This window comes from Macaca thibetana, chromosome 20 (genome assembly GCF_024542745.1).
Source record: "Macaca thibetana thibetana isolate TM-01 chromosome 20, ASM2454274v1, whole genome shotgun sequence".
NCBI lineage: Eukaryota > Metazoa > Chordata > Mammalia > Primates > Cercopithecidae > Macaca > Macaca thibetana.
Window position 1 is genome coordinate 30,979,387 of NC_065597.1, and position 12,817 is coordinate 30,992,203.

General features: G+C 51.8%; 2 protein-coding genes and 1 pseudogene across 6 annotated transcripts in view; all 3 read right to left on the bottom strand.

The window, feature by feature from the left end:
- The window catches only part of KLHDC4 (kelch domain containing 4), a 723,698-nt gene that overhangs the window by 236,412 nt on the left and 474,469 nt on the right, over positions 1 to 12,817 (bottom strand). The gene's annotated exons all lie outside the window — the stretch shown is intronic.
- Positions 1 to 12,817, bottom strand: part of CA5A (carbonic anhydrase 5A) — a 68,040-nt gene that overhangs the window by 48,384 nt on the left and 6,839 nt on the right. For 4 of the 5 annotated variants that reach the window (XM_050773747.1, XM_050773745.1, XM_050773743.1 and 1 more), the window contains exons 1-2: positions 9,513 to 9,773; positions 204 to 401 (exon numbers count right to left, since the gene is read on the bottom strand). In XM_050773747.1, the coding sequence (XP_050629704.1) occupies positions 204 to 401; positions 9,513 to 9,651 (337 nt within the window). In that variant the 5' untranslated portion in view covers positions 9,652 to 9,773. Of the gene's footprint in view, positions 1 to 203; positions 402 to 9,512; positions 9,774 to 12,817 lie in introns of those variants that run through there. The other variant, XM_050773746.1, reaches the window with a different exon arrangement.
- LOC126944109 (small EDRK-rich factor 1-like) lies at positions 11,618 to 12,004 on the bottom strand (annotated as a pseudogene).

Genomic DNA, 12,817 nt, shown 5'->3' on the forward strand with positions numbered 1-12,817 from the left:
GTGAGCACCAGGCTCCGGTCCCCTCGAGAACCTTCGCACCATCCCCCGGGTGTGTCCTCCCCCAAGCGAGTCTCCGTCCCTGCCCCAGCAGCACAAGGAAAACAGCACCTTCCTGCTCTCCTCCCTCTACTCCGCGAAGCCCCCGATCCTGCTCCCAGAACAACGGGAGAGGAGAAAGCCCTCGAGCCCCAGCTGGCACTTACCTGATGCCTCGGTGACATCGTCAAATTCCACCTGGAAGAGGTAGCCAGTGTTCCAGACGTACAGGCAGGATACTGCGTCATAGGAGACCCTGAGTGGCTTTAGCCGGGGGTCGTAGATGCTGTCCCTCCACTGGATGTTGATGGGAGACTGCCGGGTGCCCCCTGGCATGGAGACTGGGCCCGTCCAGAGTGGGTGCACTGCGGGGAGAGAGAAGGAGACCCTGAGTGAGGCATCAGCTTCATCCCGTGTTTTGGACGGACAGGGCAGAAACCCGGCCACACGAGACCCCACAGATCTCGGCTCACAGGAAACTGGCACATGGGGGCCCCTGGGCAGCTGGACATGCGCCCACAGCGTGTTCGCCTTCTCCTCTCTTTTCCGCACCACCTGGGGACTCTCTTTTCCACCCGGAAGCAGCTCCCTCGGCCTGTGCCACCCGTGTGGATGGGGTTTTGATTTCTGTGCTGCTGTCGTCACAGAGTGGCCAGGAGAAGTACGGAGAGACCTTGGGGAGGGCAGGTGGACGGAGGAGGGCGCTGTCCGGAAGGCAGGCTGAGTGCAGTGGGGCTCTTGTCTCTCCGGAAGGGTTTGAAACCTCCCTTCCTCCTCACAGGAATCCCACCTAATGGGTCCTGTAGAAACTGGAGCTGCTTTGGAAGTCTCACCCTCCAAGCCCTCTGGCAAGGAGGAAATGAAACCTCCGCGGGGAGAAGATTCAGCAGAGTGGCAGCCCCTCTACCCACTTCCTCGAGGCTCATTTCAAACTGCTTTGATTGTCCTTTTTAAAGTAAGAGCCACTAATCAAAAACAGTTGAGAGGCCAGGAACAGTGGCACACGCCTATAATCCCACCACTTTGGGAGGCGAGGCGGGCGGGCCATCTGAAGTCAGGAGTTTGAAACCAGCCTGACCAACATGGTGAAATCCCATCTTTACTGAAAATATAAAATTAGCTGGGTGTGGTGGCAGGCACCTGTAATCCCAGCTACTTGGGAGGCTGAGGCAGGAGAACAGCTTCAACCCAGGTGGAGGTTGCAGTGAGCCGAGATCACACCACTGCACTCCAGCCTGGGTGACAGAAACTCTGTCTCCAAAAAAAAAAAAGCAGAAAAGTGTATGCGTGAAGCAGCAGCTGTCCATGATCGCACCCCACGGTGTGTGTCTGCCCCGCCTATTCTCTGTGCAGTAGCCTTATTCGAAGACAGAGCTGGATTTTTCTTTTTTTTTTTCCTTAAGAGACAGGGTCTCAAGGCTGCTTGGGATATCCTGCTCTCGAAACCTGAGAGCAGCTTCCAAATACAGAGTCTACAGAGTCTCCTTGTCTGGGGACGTCACCCCGGAGGCCTGGCGTGCCCTGCGGCTCCTGTCCTCACCTTCACAGGCCTGAGCTAAACCAGCTCAGGTTCTCAAAGGGGATTAAATGGAATAGTCTTTTTTTTTTTTTTTTTTTTTTTTTTTTTGAGACGGAGTCTCGCTCTGTCGCCCAGGCTGGAGTGCAGTGGCATGATCTCGGCTCACTGCAAGCTCCGCCTCCCGGGTTTACACCATTGTCCTGCCTCAGCCTCCCAAGTAGCTGGGACTACAGGTGCCTGCCACCTCGCCCGGCTAGTTTTTCGTATTTTTTAGTAGAGACGGGGTTTCACCATGTTAGCCAGGATGGTCTTGATCTCCTGACCTCGTGATCCGCCCATCTCGGCCTCCCAAAGTGCTGGGATGACAGGCTTGAGCCACCGCACCCGGCCCTGGAATAGTCTTTTTTTGAGATCAGGTCTCACTGTGCCGCCCAGGCTGGAGTGCAGTGGTGCCAGTCACCACAGCCTCCAACACCTAGGCTGAAGTGATCCTCCCACTTCAGCCTCCCAAGCAGCTGGGACTACAGGTAAACACCACCATGCCTGCTAACTTTTTCATTTTTTGTAGAGACAAGGTCCCACTATGTTGCCCAGGCTGGTCTCAAACTCCTGGCCTCAAGTGATTCTCCTGCCTCTCCCAAAGTGAGTCAGGCATCTCCCAAAGTGCTGGGATTAGAGGTGTGTACCACCACACCAGGCGAGGATTTTTTATTTTAATGAACAAGATTTTTACTGTGTATATTATCTTGTAAATTGCCTTTTTAAATTTAACATTGTGAACTCATTTTGTCAATTAAAAATATATATATATACAATTCTTTTTAATGGTGATACATTTATATTGTACAATTATGACACAATTTTTAAAATCCATTATTTGGTGATGATATTTAGGTTATTTCCAACTTCTTGCAGTTAAAGCTGTGATGAAGTTGCTGTTCTTTCTCTGTATTCTCATCTGAATTATTTTCTTCTTCTTTTTTTTTTTTTGAGAGGGAGTCTCGCTCTGTCGCCCAGGCTGGAGTGCAGTGGCCGGATCTCAGCTCACTGCAAGCTCCGCCTCCCGGGTTCACGCCATTCTCCTGCCTCAGGCTCCCGAGTAGCTGGGACTACAGGCGCCTGCCGCCTCGCCCGGCTAGTTTTTTTTTTTTTTTTTTTTGAGATGGAGTCTCGCTCTGTCGCCCAGGCTGGAGTGCAGTGGCCGGATCTCAGCTCACTGCAAGCTCCGCCTCCCGGGTTCACGCCATTCTCCGGCCTCAGCCTCCCGAGTAGCTGGGACTACAGGCGCCCGCCACCTCGCCCAGCTAGTTTTTTGTATTTCTTAATAGAGACGGGGTTTCACCGTGTTAGCCAGGATGGTCTCGATCTCCTGACCTCATGATCCGCCCGTCTCGGCCTCCCAAAGTGCTGGGATTACAGGCTTGAGCCACCGCGCCCGGCCGTTTTTTGTATTTTTTAGTAGAGACGGGGTTTCACCGGGTTAGCCAGGATGGTCTCGATCTCCTGACCTCGTGATCCGCCTGTCTCGGCCTCCCAAAGTGCTGGGATTACAGGCTTGAGCCACCACGCCCGGCCGTCTGAATTATTTTCTTCTTACAAACTCCTAACCACAGAATTGCTGGCTCAAAGGGTGTGTCCAGCAGAAGTCTAGAAAACAAGGATAAAGATGGATAGCCCTGGCTGGGCGTGGTGGCTCACGCCTATAATCCCAGTACTTTGGGAAGCCGAGGTGGGTGGATCACCTGAGGTCAGGAGTTTGAGACCAACTTGGCCAACATGCTAAAACCCTGTCTCTACTAATAATGCAAAAATTAGCCAGGTGCAGTGGCTCATGCCTGTAATCCCAGCTACCTGGGAGGCTGAGGCAGAATGACTTGAACCTGGGAGGCGGAGATTGCAGTGAGCAGAGATGGCGCCATTGCACTCCAGCCTGGATGACAAAAGCAAATTCAGTCTCAAAAAAAAAAAAAAAAGATGTATAGCCCTGTTGGAAATGCTTCTCCAGGCGAGTCGAATGGTTAGCGCATTGCTGTGTTTTGTTCTTTAATGAACTTGAAAAATTTTTAAACTGTTATTTAATAAGTAAACCATCAGAGGTCAGTAGAATGTATAATACATGTTTAAGTTAAAAAGTGCTGGGCGTGGTGGCTCACGCCTGTAATCTCAGCACTTTGGGAGGCCGAGGCGGGAGGATCACGAGTTCAGGAGATTGAGACCATCTTGGCTAACACTGTGAAACCCTGGTTCAAGTGATTCTCCTACCTCAGCCTCCCAAGTAGCTGGGGTTACAGGCACGCACCACCATGTCTGGGGAATTTTTGTACTTTTAGTAGAGACGGGGTTTCACCACGTTGGCTAGGACGGTCTCAATATCCTGACCTCGTGATCTGCCCGCCTCGGCCTCCCAAAGTGCTGGGATTACAGGCATGAGCCACCGTGCCTGCGGTGGATACTTAAAGAGAAGCTAGAAATACAGATGTACAGGTAGAGTATACCAATGTTCAGGTGTTGTCAAGTAATTTTTTTTTTTTTTTTTTTTGAGATAGAGTCTTGCGCTCTTGCCCAGGCTGGAGTACAATGGCGTGATCTCAGTTCACTGCGACCTCCGCCTCCTGGGTTCAAGTGATTCTCCTGCCTCAGTCTCCTGAGTAACTGGGATTACAGGCGCCCGCCACCACGCCTGGCCAATTTTTGTATTTTTAGTAAAGACGGGGTTTCACCATGTTGGCCAGGCTGGTCTAGAACTCCTGACTTCAGGTGATCCACCTGCCTCAGCCTCCCTCCCAAAGTGCTGGGATTACAGGCATAAGCCACTGCGCCTGGCCTTGCCAAGTAATTTTTAAAGTTTTACTCATTGTGCAGTGGGGAAGACACATCTGTGGGCCAAAACTCCGGCTCTCCCCACTCACTCTCCCAGTTACCTGGCATGTTATTTACCACCTTCCCCCAGTCTCAGTTTCTTCATCTGCAGGAAGGAGAATAAGGGAGTAGAATCACAGCAGCTTTGCTGAGAAGATAAGCTCGCTGGCACCCGCGAAGGCCTGGAATGCCTTCCCACGTGTTATAGACTGGGAAGATGCGTTTTCCTGCCCCTGCTTTACAGCGCGGTCACACACGTAACTCGCTAAGTGCTCGAAAGCCAGGACTAAGCCGGAGCTGGGAAACGGTGGGCCCTGCAGCGTCCTGCAGATGCGTTCTGTTCTCTCTCACATGATGGACGACTACAGGCACGGGAGCTGGCGGGCTCTCTCCAAAGAGCCCCTCTTTGGAGAGGCCGGGTGTGGTGGTGCACGCCTGTAATCCCAGCTACTCAGTTACTTGGGAGGCTGAGGCAGGAGAATCCCTTGAACCCAGGAGGTGGAGGTTGCAGTGAGCCGAGATTGTGCTATTGCACCCCAGCCTGAGCAACAAGAGGGAGACTCCATCTAAAAAAAAAAGAAAAAAAAGCCCCTTCGAGGCCTCACAAATCTCTTTTGCATCCAACGGGAAGCAGGATTCAGCGCGCTCTCCGCGGTCCCACGGCCGCTGCCTCCCTTCCTCCCTGCTGGGCAAGGGGCGTTTAACACAGCGGCACAGACCTGAATGTAGACAGAACCCAAAAGCCATGGATGCCACGGGGGAGGCGCTCATCTAGGCAGGAGACGCTCATCTAGGCAGGAGGCGCAGGCTTCCCCGGCTCACAGAGACGCAGGACGCGGGAAGAGCGGGTATTTTTAGGTTCTGCTTGCTGAGCTGCACCAACGGGCCCACCAACAATGAAACACCCACGTTGAACTCTGTGTGTGTCACCCAACAAACGGATGGTGGTCATTGCCACCTGCATGGAGGCCACGCCTGAATGCTGAATCGGCTTCCAATCTCCGCACAGCCGATCCCGGTGCACAGCAACCTGGGTTCTGTGCTAACTCAACTAGGGCTCCGATGGGAGGTAATACAAACGTTATCCTCTTTTTCAATCAGTCAACAAATATTTACAGAGGTGCTCCTATGGGTCAAGCCCTGGCCCAGGTGCAGGGGACATGGAATCAAAGACCCAGGGGACCAGTGTTTGCTCCTAATTCACATGGGGGCAGCCTGGAAGGAGACCCTCTCTCCCCGATGCATTCTCAGTCTCCAGGTTTGACAATGGTTCAGCAAATCTCCAATTCCTTCCCCCTTAACCTCCATGGGAGGAGCCATCCCCTCCCCTGTTGTCACTAGGCTTGGCCACCTGGTGACCTGCTTTGACCACCAGGACATGAGCAGACGTGACATGAGCAGTAGCTTGGAATACACGGGCACCACTGGCCTCGCCCTGTGAGTGCCCGCCCTCCGCTGTGAGAAGAACAGGCCTCAAGTGGCTGTGGAGGGAGGATGAGAGATGCAGTGAGCAGGCCTGGACCCACCCAGAGTGGGGAGCCCAGACCAGCCACACTCAGCCGGGGGGAGCCAAACCCAAGAAGACTTATGCACAACTGAGCAGAAAATACCCAGTAAAATGTCCAAGAATGTGCAGCGGTGTGCTGGTTGGTGTTTAATAAGCCGTTCTCCCAGGAAATTAGAATCTTTGATTTCCAGTGTTTGCCAATTACTGTGGTGTAAATATTTTCACCATGGCCAATTTTAAGTTACCAATGTAATGTTGCTGATCACACACTTAGGAATAGATGGGTACTGCCAGTGCACACCCTGAAATGTGACTGGAAAACATGATTAAATGATCCCTAAAATTATTATTATTATTTTTTCTTAGGGTCTTGGTGTGTAACCCAGGCTGGAGTGCAGTGGCCTGATCAGGGCTCACTGCAGCCTCCAATTACTGGGATCAGTGATCCTCCTACCTCAGCCTCCCGAGTAGCTGGGATGACAGGTGAGCACCACCATGTCCAGTTAATTTTTTCATTTTTTTTTTTTTTTTAAAGAGATGGGTTCTTGCTGTTTTGCCTAGGCTGATCTTGAACTCCTGGCCTTGAGCCATCCTCCCACATCAGCCTCCCAAAGTAGTGCTGGGATTACAGGTGTGAGCCCCCATGCCTGGTTCTAAAATTATCACTGAACGTTTTGTAACTCTTTGACTTTTCTCTCAAGGCCAAATCACCAGTGATTTTTCAATCATTTTTAGTAACGATATTCTTTTCCCAAATGAAATAACCTTCAGAATGCCCATAAATAAAATACAAACATAGAAGGATGAATTCCTTATAATGTTCCAATCTTCCCCGCTTGGCAGAATATTCTGCTCTTTGTGGAACTCTGAAATGATTTGGCAGAGCCCTCTGTTCACTGGGATAAGATTGAGGACCACGGGGTAAATGGATTTAGGTGCTAATACAGAATATGACTCTCTCTAGCACAAGATGTAAGAGGACATGTTGTCATAGTAAGAAATGGGATGCTACCTGCTGCCCACTGACAGGGCAATGCTTAAATAGACACAGGGCACCCACCTCTGCCTTTGCTAGCAACAGCAGCAGCTGGCATCTAGCAAGGGCTTCCTGGAGCCATGTGCTGTCCCCAGCCTTTGCAGGTCCCACCTTGGACCCTTCTCCCAACGACACTGTGCAGTAAGCACCATTATCAACTCCCTGTTACAGACGACAAAACCAAGGCTGGGGGAAGTTAAGAAAGTCACAGAGGGGATAGCCAGGCACGGTGGCTCATGCCTGCAATCCCAGCACTTTGGGAGGCCGAGGTGGGCAGATGACCTGAGGCTGGGAGTTCAAGACCAGCCTGACCAACATGGAGAAACCCTGTCTCTACTAAAAATACAAAATTAGCCGGGTGTGGTGGCACATGCCTGTAATCCCAGCTACTTGGGAGGCTGAGGCAGGAGAATCGCTTGAACCCAGGAGGCTGGAGGTTGCGGTGAGCTGGAGATCGCACCATTGCACTCCAGCCTAGGCAACAAGACTGAAATTAGTCTCAAAAAAAAGGAAAAGTCACAGAGGGGCAACAGCCGTAGGGCAGTGGGGTCAAGATTCCAATCTAGGCAGCCTAGCACTCTTAACGGTCATTAAGAATAAAAGACAGGGGCGGGCATGGTGGCTCATGCCTGTAATCCCAGCACTTTGGGAGGCCGAGGCAGGTAGATCACTTGAGGTCAGGAGTTTGAGACCAGCCTGGCGAAATCCCATCTCTACTAAAAATACAAAAATTAGTTGGGCGTGGCGGTGCACACCTGTAGTCCCAGCTACTTGGGAGGGTGAGTCAAGAGGATCGCTTGAACCCAGGAGACAGAGGCCACAGTGAGCCAAGATGCACCACTGCACTCCAGTCCACAGGTGTGGACCCCAACAGAGGGAATGAGTGCAGCTCACTGAGAATCTGGAGCAGGCCAGGCTTTCTACATGCATCATGTCATCCTTCCATGGCCCTGGAAAGTCTGGCCACCCCCATCTCGAGATGAGGACATGGAGGCTCGGGGGTGAAGACCTGCCGAGGTTCCACCTCAGCCAGCATCAGTAGCACCGCATGCCTGGGGTCCGGCTCCTAAGCCCATCCTCTTTGGATGGCCCAAACACGGAACGTATGGAAGATCTGAGTTAGAAGAGAACTTGGCAGCTGCCGAAGCAGGCTCTCATTCTGCAGAGGAAGCACCTGAGACCCAGAAAGAGGAAGGGCCTCGTCCGAGGTCACAAGGCACTGACCATGCAGCCAGGAGGGGCTGGCACGGAGCAGTTTCTTGGCACAGCTGGCTGAGTGGTTTATTTGTTACAGGTTTGCTTGAAAGTGTTCTTTGCTGAAAAGTTTAGGAGTGATCGTGACTGGTTAGCGCGGCCCATTCCGCCGGGTCTGGATGGTGAGTCATGCCAGTATGTCCTGTGGGAACACGGACTACCCGCCTGCTCCCAGCATCTCACCCTCCCCAGGACCCCTGAAACAGAGGCTAAATGATTCACCCAAGGCCACCAAATACAAGAGAAACGGAGTGTGGTCGGGCATGGTGGCTCATGCTTGCAATCCTAGCACTTTGGGAGGCCGAGGTGGGTGGATCACCTGAGGTCAGGAGTTCGAGACCAGCCTGGCCAACATGGTGAAACACTGTCTCTACCAAAATACAAAAAATTAGCCTAGTGTGGTGGCGGGTGCCTGTAGTCCCAGTTACTTGGGAGGCTGAGGCAGGAGAGCCACTTGAATCTGGGGACCGAGGTTGCAGTGAGTCGAGATCATGACATTGCACTCCAGCCTGGGCAAAAGAGCAAAACTTCATCAAAAAAAGAAAAAAGAGGGCCGGGTGCGGTGGCTCAAGCCTGTAATCCCAGCACTTTGGGAGGCCGAGACAGGCAGATCACGAGGTCAGGGGTTTGAGACCAGCCTGGCTAACATGGTGAAACCCCATCTCCACAAAAAATACAAAAAATTAGCCGGGCGTGGTGCCGGGCACCTGTAGTCCCAGCTACTCAGGAGGCTGAGGCAGGATAATTGCTTGAAGCCGGGAGGGGGAGGTTGCAGTGAGCTGAGATTACGCCACTACACTCCAGCCTGGGCCATACAGCAAGACTCCGTCTCAAAAAAAAAAAAAGAGGCCGGGCGCGGTGGCTCACGCCTGTAATCCCAGCACTTTGGGAGGCCGAGACGGGCGGATCACGAGGTCAGGAGATCGAGACCATCCTGGTTAACACGGTGAAACCCCATCTCTACTAAAAAATACAAAAAACTAGCCGGGCGAGGTGGCGGGCGCCTGTAGTCCCAGCTACTCGGGAGGCTGAGGCAGGAGAATGGCGTGAACCCGGGAGGCGGAGCTTGCAGTGAGCTGAGATCCGGCCACTGCACTCCAGCCTGGGCGACAGAGCGAGACTCCGTCTCAAAAAAAAAAAAAAAAAAAAAAAAAGAAAAAAGAAAAAAGAAAAAAAAATAGAAACAGATTGGAAATCTGAACCTATCTGGCCTGGACCGTCTCTCCTCTCCTGTCTTGAGAGACCCCATCAGCTAAGACAAGGATCCAGTTGCATCTTGGGAAATTTGAGGCTCTACTTACAAGTGTTAGTGCTGGTTTGCCGTGCACAGGAATGCTGAGAACACCATCGCTCTGGCCTCATTGGACGGCTCCAGAGGGGGGCCCACATCTGCTCCACCAAGGAGAAAGCTGAGGTCTTCCAAGCGTTCCTCCCCGACATCTTGGGTCTGTTCCCACTGACTCCAATCTGAAGAGGGTGATGTTCCCTGCTGTCCTCACTTTGATCAGGACCACTGTGGACTGGCGTGTACCCACCTCTTTTTGTAGAAACTCATCCCAACCCCTGAGCGTAATGGTTAAAGTTCAACCCATGCCTTTCCCAACGGGATGGGTCCACAGGGACAAGTGGCCTCTGCTGGGGACAGGCCACTCAGGTCACTGGGCTTTGATCTGGCAAACAGCGGCACAAATCTGCCAGGGAGCTAGAAAAACTTTACGGGGGGGCTGTGTGAGCACCAGGGGATTACACGGGGCGGGGGCGAGCGGATGAGAGCAGAGTCCCTGTTTCTTTCGTGGTGTTCACCCTGTGGTTTGGGGCTCCGGGACACTCAATAGCAGACACAAAGCCACGGTGTACATGTGAGGAGGGACTGGCAGGCTCAGACGTACAGGAATGGGACTGGCCAAAGTGCTGCTGGGTGGACGGGCTGGGGGAGGAGTCAGCTTCTGTCCACCCACCAGGGCACCTGAAGTCACAGAGCACTTGCTTGCCACAAAATAGGTGCGATTTCATTCATCCTTTTTTTTTTTTTTTTGAGATGGAGTCTCGCTCTGTCACCCAGACTGGAGTGCAGTGGCTGGATCTCAGCTCACTGCAAGCTCCGCCTCCCAGGTTTATGCCATTCTCCTGCCTCAGCCTCCCAAGTAGCTGGGCCTACAGGCGCCCGCCACCACGCCCAGCTAGTTTTTTGTATTTTTTGGTAGTGACAGGGTTTTACCGTGTTCGCCAGGATGGTCTCGATCTCCTGACCTCGTGATCCGCCCGCCTCGGCCTCCCAAAGTGCTGGGATTACAGGCGTGAGCCACTGCACCCGGCCTTCATTTCTTAAATTAGAAGGTAGGAGATCAAGAAACTGCTCCTCTCTGTCTGTTTACAAACATTCTTCATATTTGAACCCAAAATGTTTAAGTCAAACCTTCTTTAATTGATTTTTTCTAAAATGGACCCTGTGTACCCAGATAACCCTTCCACGTGCAGAAGATTGAAATTTCTATTCTTATTTTTTTCTCACCTGTTAAGATTTTCTATTTTTCATATGTCCCATAGAGCCCACACTACATTAGTACCTAACACACAGATATAAATGTACATATAGGCATGTTCATGGCAAGTGTGTGTGAAAAGCTTTTTACTGGAGTGAGTGAGAGAAGCCTAGAGCCCACCATTCTCTGAGAACCCTCAAATTTCTCTGCATCACTTTTTGAAATAGGGCTTTATTCTCATGTGATAGAAATTGAAAGTCATTTCTTTTTTTCTCTTTTTTTTTTTTTGAGACAGAATTTAACTCTTGTTGCCCAGGCTAGAGTACAGTGGTGCGATCTTGGCTCACTGCAACCTCCTCCTCCTGGGTTCCAGTGATTCTCCTGCCTCAGCCTCCCGAGTAGCTGGGATTACAGGCATGAGCCACCACGCCTGGCTAATTTTATATTTTCAGTAGAGACAGGGTTTCTCCATGTTGGTCAGTCTGGTCGTGAACTCCCGACCTCAGGTGACCTGCCCGCCTCGGCCTCCCAAAGTGCTGGGATTATAGGCGTGAGCCACTGCGCCCAGCCACAAATTGAAAGTCATTTATAAATGCACTGACTGCTCTCCACCGTACTCCATGATCTCAAAATGATACACTGTCCATGAAGAAATGCTATTTTAGGTGAAAAAATCAAATAGGAAAAACTTGTATTGGACAAAATCCTTGAAAACACACGGAAGTTTCTGCACAAGTTTTGTTCACAGTAATTTCTTTTGCTGAGCCACTGGGCTTTTTTTTTTTTTCTTCATGGTTTGTGTTTTATTCTTTGACAAATGCTTCTAAAACATCACACTAAGTCAATCTGAAAGGTAAAGTTTAAAATCTTCTTAAAGGATAAGTTATGTGTAATGACTGTTCACGCTACAAAATCTTCCTCTTAGGGCTTATGATACACCCAGCCGGCAGGAGCGCCTGGGTTTTCCAAATAGCCAGTTATCACTTTTCTCTTGTCTGCATAGATTTCTCATTAGCTGTCTTCTGTTTTGTTGCATGATCTCAGAGTCCCCCTGCTTTCTCTGAGAGGTGGTCAAGCTATCCTCTTTTCTTCTTCCCTTGCTAATTTCCTGGGTTTTCTTCGTGTTTTCTGGCGGGCACGTTCTCGTTGATTTCCACGGGCCACGCCGACCACCGACAGAGCCTGGAAGACAGCGAGTTGGAAAAGCAAGGGCTCCCTGGCACTCTGGCCTACTGTCACTGCCACTGGATTTTTTATGCGTTTTTACTGATTGCATGGATTTGTACACCTGTTTCCCCCACCTGCTCCATAGCAGCAACTTCTCATTAATAAGGACTCGAACGCCCAGCAGCCCCTGTTGAGATCCTAATCAGCTGTCTGGCTTGGGCAACCTGGATTAATTGCACCATACACAGCCTCTCCTGGGGAGTTCGCATCAACGGCTGCTCCCATTCTCAGACAGGAGGACAGAGCTGCCGCCCGACGGAACGTCGGTGCTGACGTCAGCATTCACGCGGGCAGGAGGAGAGCCCTGGGGGACCCCGCTGGCGACCGGTGCTGTTTCTGCTTGCACACACCCAGCTCTTCTCCCTGGCAGCTGCTGGGTTTTCTCTAGGAGACCAGCCCTCCCCACCTGCCCTCCACGAGGCTGGACCAGGCTGACCCTTCCCCCGGACGTGTCTCAGGACTGGCCACTCGGAGTGACGGTCATTGCCAGGTACACAGGCTGGCCAGTAAGCGTCGCCCCGGGAGTCTTGCTGGAATGATTGAGGAAAGAGGTCCTCCCTCTCCCAGGGGATGGCTGAACTGGAAAAACCTGTTGGTAGTTGCTGGGACCCCTTCGCGAGATCCTGCTCAAGAATGGAGAAAAACCAGCCAGGCGAGGTGGTTCACGCCTATTATCCCGGCACTTTGGGATGCCGAGGTGGGAGAATCACTTGAGCCCAGGAGTTTGAGACCAGCCTGGCCAATGTGGTGAAACCCCGTCTCTACTAAAAAAATACAAAAATGATAGCCAGGCTTGGCGGCAGGCGCCTGTAATCCCAGCAACTCGGGAGGCTGAGGAAGGAGAATCACTTGAACCCGGGAGGCGGAGGTGGCAGTGAGCCGAGATCACGCCATTG